The following is an 8,024-nucleotide window of genomic DNA, read 5'->3' as shown; positions in this document are numbered from 1 at the left end:
TATCTATCTATCTATCTATCTATCTATCTATCTATCTATCTATCTATACATACATATAATTTTTTCCCTCCCACTACCCTAATACTGACAAAGGACTCATGCATTACAAATATCATCTTTCCTTGCAGGAATGTAGATAGTTCAACCTTAATGTCTCTTATGATTTTTCTTTCCTGTTTACTTCTTCCATGTTTCACTTGAGTCTTGTATTTGAAGGTCAAATTCTCTATTCAGCTTAGGTCTTTTCCATAGGAATGCTTGAAAGTCCCCTATTTCATTGAATGATCATTTTTTACCCTGAAGGATTATACTCAGTTTTGCTGGGTAGGTGATTCTAGGTTGTAGTGCTAACTACTTTGCCCTCCAGAATATCATACTCCATGCCCTCCGGGCCCTTACTGCAGAAGCTGCTAAATGTTGTGTTATCCTGATTGTGTTTCCACAATACTTGAATTGTTTCCTTCTGGCTGCTTGTAATATTTTCTCCTTGACCTGGGAATTCTGGAATTTGGCTACAACTTTCCTAGGCATTTTCCTTTGGGGATCTCTTTCAGGAGGTGATCGATGAATTCTTTCAATTTTTATTTTGCCCTCTGGTTCTAAAATATCAGGGCAGTTTTCCTTGGTAATTTCTTGAAAGATGATGTCTAGGCTCTTGTTTTGATCATGCTTTCAGATAGTCCAATAATTTTTAAGTTCTCTCTCCTGGATCTATATTCCAGGTCAGTTGTTTTTCCAATGGAATATTTCACATTCTTTTCTATTTTTTCATTTCTTTGGATTAGTGTTACAGGGCCTTGATTTCTCAAATTGTCATTAGCTTCCAATTTCTCCATTCTAATTTTTAAGGAAGTATTTTCTTCAGTAAGCTTTTGGACTTCCTTTTCCATTTGGCCAGTTTTGCCTTTTAGGGCATTCTTCTCCTCATTGGCTTTTTGGACCTCTTTTGCCATTTGGGTTAGGCTATTTTTTAAGGTGTTATTTTCTTCAGCATTTTTTGGGGTCTCCTTTAGCATTACTCTCAGTTTTTCCTCTACTTCTCTTACTTGCTTCTCAAAATCCTTTTTGAGCTCTTCCATGGCCTGGGACCAATTCATATTTTTCTTGGAGGCTTTGGATGTAGGAGCTTTGGCTTCGTTGTCTTCTTCTGGTTGTATGTTTTGATCTTGTCATCAAAGTAAGATAATATAGTCTGATTCTTTTTGCTCTGCTTGCTCATGATCTCAGCCAATTACTTGAGTTATAAACTCTTTGTTAAGGTAGGAGTCTGTTTCCAGTGTGGACAATGTACTGTCCTAAGCTTCAGGGGTTTTGTGTAGTTGTTTTCAGAGATGCTTCTAGGGACCTGTAAATTTTCAGTTTTTCCAAGGTGCTATGATCAAGGGCAAGGTGTTTACTTCTTTCCTGGCCTGTGCTCTGATTTATAAGCATTCTTTTCTGTCTTGGAACTGTGAGGAGGGTTTCCTCTCCACAGCCAATACAAGCTCTACCATGCCAGTGCTCCTCCTCACCCCAGGACTGCCACCCAGAACTGTGACCCCGATCTAAGCATCGGCAAAGCAAGAGAATCCTGCACCAGCAGAGGGATTCCTGCCATCCCCCTCTGATCAGCCACTCAATTCCTCCTCAGTCTGTGGGCCAGAAGCTTAGGAGGCAGCCTCCCCCCCAGGGCTGGAACCCCACTGTCCTCAGCACCGTAGAAACAGACTTTTCTTACTGACCTTCTAAGTTGTCTTTGGCATTTGTGGGTTGAGAAGTCTGGAAACTGCCACAGCTGCCCGTGATTCAGTCCTCTGAGGCCTCCTCCAGGTTTGCTGTGGTCTGTGCACCCATGCTGAACTGGGCTCCTCTCCCCGCCCATTGTGATATACCTTTCTGATCAACCATCCAGGCTGTTTTTGGCTGGAAATTTGTTTCACTCTGTCTTTTTGTGGGTTCTGCTGCCTTAGAATTTGTTTAGAACCATATTTTATAGGTATTTGGAGGGGTTTGGGGGAGAGCTCAAGCAAGTCACTCCTTTTACTCCACCATCTTGGCTCCACCCCCCCCCCAGTTATCACTTTTTTTAGATGATATTAATGTGTACTTAAAGATCCTAGAATATCAATTAAAATTATTTGACATAATGAACAACTTCTGCAAAGTCATAAGAAAAAAGGTAAATCTACATAAATCACAAATATTCCTATGTCCAACCAGCAAAATTCAGCAGCAAGAACTAGAAAGAGAAATTCAAATAAAAAAAACTGGAGGCAAAGGCAGCTAGATGGCTCAGTGGATAGAGCACCAGCCCTAAAGTCAGGAGGACCTGAGTTCAAATCCAGCCTCAGACACTTGACGACTACTATCTATGTGACTCTGGGCAAGTCACTTAACCCTGGGTGCTTTCCCCCCTGCCCCCCCAAATATATACATATATGTATATATGTATATTTATATGTATAAAACAGGAGGCTAAAAATGTTTTGGAATGTGTCTACCAAGATTTACCCAGGGACTTTATGAATCTAGCCATGCAGAAATATATACCTAAATAATTGGAGAAAGATTAATTGCTCATGGATAAGTTGAACTAATATAATAAAATGGCAATAGTAACCAAATTTATTCAGTACTGTATGAATCCAACTCCCAATAGAATATTTTATAGTCCTAGAAAAATATATTAAAATTCATATGAATCAACGAAAGCTTAAGAATATATTTTTTTAGGTAAGAAAGAAGGTGGTTTATCATTATGAGTTCAAACTACTGCAGAGGAAAAAAATAGGAAAGAAGATAGAGAGAGGAGAGAGAGAGGCAGAGATGAGTGGAACAGATTAGATATACAACAAATAGAAGAAAATAAATAGAGCAGCACAGTGTTTGATAAAGTCAAAGATCCCATTTATGGAGGAAGGACTAATTATATGACAAAAAACTGCTGAAAATGGGACAGCAACGTGGCAGAAATTAGGTTTGGATGAATGCCTCACATTATGCATGAATTCAAAATCCAAATGAATATATGTTCTAGATATAAAAGGATACATCATTTACAAATTAGAGGAAAATGGGAGAAATTTAACATTCAGTTTTATGAATAAAGGAAGAGGGAATTGAGGGAATTACATACATATTCAATTGGGTATGGAAATCTATCTTACCCCACAAGAGAGTGGGGGGGAGGGGATAAGAGAGGAGGAGTGATAGGATAGGGCAGATTGGTGGAGGGGGTAATCAGAAGCAAACACTTTTGAAGAGGGACAGGGTGAAAGGAGAGAATAGAATTAAATGGGGGAGGAATAGGATGGAGGGAAATATAGTTAGTCTTTCACAACATGATTATTATGGAAGTGTTTTGCATGACTACATATGTATAACCTATATATATGTGTGTACATATGTGTATGTATATATGTATGTGTACACATGTGTATGTACATCAGTATATGTACATATATGTATGTATGTATATGTACATATATATAATTAATTGCTTGCCTTCTCAATGAGGGTGGGTGGGGAGGGAGGAAGGAAGAGAATTTGTAACTCAAAGTTTAAAAAAAAAGGTTAAAAATTGTTTCTACATGTAACTGGGAAATAAGGTGCATAGGCAATGGGATATAGAAATCTATCTTACCCTACAGGAAAATAGAAGGGGAAGGGGATAAGAGAAGTGGGGGGTGATAGAAGGGAGGGTAGATTGGGGGAAGGAGTAATCAGAATGCATGCCATCTTGGGGTGGGGGGGAAGGGAAAAGATGGGGAGAAAATTTAGAACTCAAAATCTTATGGAATGAATGTTTTATCAGAAGGTGGCCAATGCACATGCTACAGCTTCTTGGAGCCACAGGTGAGAGTTATGTGACAGGTGGACAGCAAAGGGGCATAAGCAGCCCTGAAATGGGTTCAGCAAGCCCTCACAACAGGGTTGCTAGTCCTCCAGGAACACCCCAAAGTACTATTCTAATGACTCCTTTTAGAATGGAAGTAACCTTGGATTTCCTAATCAGACAACAATCAAATCTTAAGCACTTGCTATGAGCTAGATACTGTGCTATGCACTGTGAATATAAATATAAACAAAACCCTGCCCTCAGGAAGCTTATATTCTAGAGGGAAAGATAACACAAAAAGAAACTAAGAAAGGTTGGCTAGGAAAGGACTTGATGGGAAAGTCTAAGGAGTGCAGCCTGGTAGAAAATGATAAGATAGCTGGTAGCCTGGGCACATTCCTTAAATGGAAGTTCTAGGATGGTCCAATCAAAGGGAAGACAATGAGACAGAGAATAATCAATAAACATTTATTAAGTGCCTACTATGTGCCAGGCACTGTACTAACTGCTGGGGATACAAATAAGAAAAAAAGAAAAGATGGTCCCTTTTCTTGAGAAGCCTATAATTTATTGAGGGAAGAAAAAATGCAAAAGGAAGCTGAAAAATTTGGGTGAGTGACCACCAGATGGTGCTAGGCACAGGGACATGATATTCATGGAGTTGAAACAAACAGAGCCCTTGATGTGAAATGAAGTTGGTACTTCCAATTTCCCAAGTGTGAATTCCAGGGTTGAAGTAATCTTTCAGGAAGAAGAGGTTTCTTGGGCAAGCTAGTGAACCTTTCTGAGGTTATACCGCTTAAATGCAAACTCTGGCATGGCATATCACATTTGGCTTGCTCAGAGGTGGGTTGAATATTTCTCATTTGAGCACCAGTACTAGATATTTTCTGAGATTCTTATACCCAGAAGGTTGGCCAGCAGTTTAGTAATGGTTTGGCCATGACAGTTCTTGTAGCAATTCATTAAAGTGTGCAGATGAAGCTTGCATTATTGGAGAGAGTATCCACACTCATGGAATCATAGTTTTAAAACGTTAAATGAGAATTTCATATATTACTATCTCCTGAATGACTTTCTCAGTGATTTAGCATCTAGACAATAACCTTCCATGCTTGATTACTATATGTTTAAATAACAGAAACATAAATTTCATACAAGTAACAATTCTCTAGTGAAAAGCTTTACCCCTCTCAAGGAAAATCTTCATTTACTCTTTCTTTTGGCTCTACAAATCCATTTATTCCCTTCTCAAGTGTAAAGCTCAATTTCCTAAATCATGTTTCTTCCTGTTTTTCTTGCTTACAATACATGTGCTTCAAATTTCAATTCAGCTTTTTCTTCTTTTCTGTTTCAGATAGAATGTAAGCCCTTGGGGGCAGGAACAATTTCATTTTTGTCTCTGTAACCCAAACACCCACCACAATGACTGATGTATAGTCGATCTTCACAGGCTTGTCAATGATTGATTAATTTAGGCTTGAGAATTTTAATTTTTTAACCTCTCTTCAAATAACTTAAGATTATTGTAAAGAATCAACTTTCAAAAGCCGTCTGAGCAACAGTCATCCAAGTAACAACTACATGGACAAAAGCAGAACTTTGACTGTCTTGATCAATGCCTCAAAACGCTATCCTCAATCTTCTGTTTCTTTCTAATTCTGTATAGATTCCTGCTCTCAGAAGGAAAAAATGTTTTTACCTTTTCCTCATGTTAGGGCAGGAGAATGTTATAGGGACTGGAAAAAAAGGAAAATTCTCTGTAATAAGGAACCTTTGTTACCTTTATATTTTCACAGACTCAGCAGATGGCAATTAAGTGAAGAAGCCCAAAGAATGCTGGATGACATAAGAGAGAGCCATCCTCATCTGACAATTGAATCTTCCAACTGATTCAATTCAGTAAGTGTTCAAAGAATAATTGATGTGGACTAAGACCCATGCTAGTTGCTACAGCAACATTTGGAGAGAAATCACTTTGCAGTAGTCTAAATTTTGAATACATCCTATCAATTCAAATATGGATTTACAAGATTTCAGATTTTTTAAAATGCATGTTAAAGAAGCACAGGGAAACTTGGATGAGCCAGGAAAACAATATATACTATGACTACAATGATGTAAATTGAATAAACAACAACAGAGATATTAAAACTGAATGATATGTAATTAGAATAACAAAATTTGGTCCCAATATATCACAGTGAAGATATATCACAATGACCTTCCTTTCTTTGTTGGCAAAGGTGAGGGACTTAGGGTATAAAATACTTCCTATACTGTTATATTTGTTAGTTTTGTGGATCTTTTTTTTTTCTTTTTTATTCTTAGTAACACAAGGTGGTTCTTTGGATGGAGGAGGATATGTCAGGAAATTAAAGTTCTCTCTAAATATATACATATATACACACATATGTACTTACATGCATGTATATATATATGAACATACATATGCATTTAAAAACAATACACATAAAAAGAAAAAAAAATCCTAAGATGATAAACATACAAAAGTATACTAAAGAAACTAATAGAGTATTATAGGGAAGAGTTCTAGTGAATTAGTGCTAATAGCCAGTGCATCAGAAAGTAGAGAGAAGGATATGAAAGCCAAAAAAAAAATTGTATTGTTTATGAAATAAATGCTCATCACATGGTCATTCCTACCTTCACATACGTTTTATTTTAATTCACTCTTTGATCAGAAAAGGAGATTGATGGTTGGAGCTAGGAGTCCTCAGCTTTAGACTACAAAAAGAAACTCCAGCAGCTTCACAAACAAAAAGCCTAGTTGTTACAAATCCAAATTCATTTCCATTCAGTTCAATAAATATATATCAAGTGACTCCTATAAGGGTGTGTTCATTTCACATGTTAGCAATTTTACTGTTTGAAAGGAGTGAAGGTGCAGAGTCAAGATGCAAAGTGAGAGGCAGCAGTTTTGCCTTAGATCTACATTCTTTACCACAAAGTCTGACAAAGAGTGACAGACTGAATTCTGATTGGGAAAGCTAAGAAAAACACATAATGAGTCACTTTCTAGCCCAGAGCAACTTAGGAAGATAGATACAAAGGTCTTTGGACTCTGGTGTGGGAGCTGGTCTGGAGCACAGCAAAGCAGTAGTAGCAGAGGAGCAGAAGGCTGTGGGTGCAGCAGAAGTGACAGGGAGCAGCCTAATACACAGGGATAGTAAAGGACCTGAACACCAGGGAGGATAGAGATCCCAGAGGACCCCTGCACCAGCACTGGGAGCAGAAACAGGTGCCATATGGAAGCTCTCTTGCCCAGTACTCACTTTTGAGTCATAGTTCCAGGGTGGAGAGGAATAGATGGGAGAGAATGAAGGCCTATATTTATAAGGAGAAAGAGAAAAAAAAATTCCAGAAACATAACTATCTGACTCTGGGCTCAAGGACAGAGTGGGGATTCAGTTCTAACCTTTAGTCCCACACATAATCCTGCAGTAGAACAAACCAGAGTATGAAATCAAAACCAAGGGTATTCAGCAATTCAGTCACTCTGAAACTGCAGAACTTCTTAATGGGCTAACTGTAACTGAATATAGCAGCAGTCTACAGAAATAATCACATACAAGCAAATAGATCAAACTGGGTCAGGAATTGCAGAGTACATAGCAAGAAGGGAATGAATAGACCTCTCTTCAGATGACACCACTCTGAAGGTACTAAAAACTTACAGGTTTCCAGAATGAGTTGTAAAATCAGCAGAAGGGCATAAAAGACAAACATTCAGGGCAGACATCCCTCCCCACCCTTGCCTTAGGTGAATAGAGCCAAATATTAACATAAAGTCCAAAATTTAAAAAAAAAAAGCTGGTCAAAGAAAAAAAAAGAAACAAAAACAAAACTTGACCACAAAAAGCTAAAATGATGACAGGGAAACTCAAGATACAAACACAAAAGAAGACAATGTCTTGAAAACATCTACAAAGCAGAGCCTCACAGAAAAATTCAGATGTGAAATAAGGCCAACAAAAATTCCTAGAAGAGTTAAAGAAGGAGATAAAAAGAACATTTAAAAAATAAGTGAAAGTAGTAGAGGATAACTTGGGAAAAGAAATGAGAGTTGTATAAGACAATTATAAAAATAGAATTAACACAATGATAAATGAGATATAAAAGATATTGAAGAAAATAACTCCTTAAAAATTAGAATTAGCCAATTGGCAAACAAAGTACAAAACCT

At 37.6% G+C, this 8,024-nt stretch overlaps 2 protein-coding genes across 2 annotated transcripts in view; both read left to right on the top strand.

The window, feature by feature from the left end:
- The window catches only part of LOC114046057 (NACHT, LRR and PYD domains-containing protein 3-like), a 59,334-nt gene extending 53,523 nt beyond the window's left edge, over positions 1 to 5,811 (top strand). Inside the window, exon 12 of the mRNA XM_027866278.1 lies at positions 5,617 to 5,811. Within this exon, the coding sequence (XP_027722079.1) occupies positions 5,617 to 5,710 (94 nt within the window). The 3' untranslated portion in view covers positions 5,711 to 5,811. The remainder of the gene's footprint in view (positions 1 to 5,616) is intronic.
- The window catches only part of LOC114046058 (olfactory receptor 51E1-like), a 31,313-nt gene continuing 28,943 nt past the window's right edge, over positions 5,655 to 8,024 (top strand). Inside the window, exon 1 of the mRNA XM_027866279.1 lies at positions 5,655 to 5,719. The gene's annotated coding sequence lies outside the window, so the exon portion shown is untranslated. The remainder of the gene's footprint in view (positions 5,720 to 8,024) is intronic.

Source organism: Vombatus ursinus, unplaced genomic scaffold (assembly GCF_900497805.2).
Source record: "Vombatus ursinus unplaced genomic scaffold, bare-nosed wombat genome assembly UNPS02014780.1, whole genome shotgun sequence".
Classification (NCBI taxonomy): domain Eukaryota; kingdom Metazoa; phylum Chordata; class Mammalia; order Diprotodontia; family Vombatidae; genus Vombatus; species Vombatus ursinus.
The sequence above is the reverse complement of the archived record's forward strand: the minus strand, read 5'-3'. Positions and strand labels throughout refer to the sequence as shown.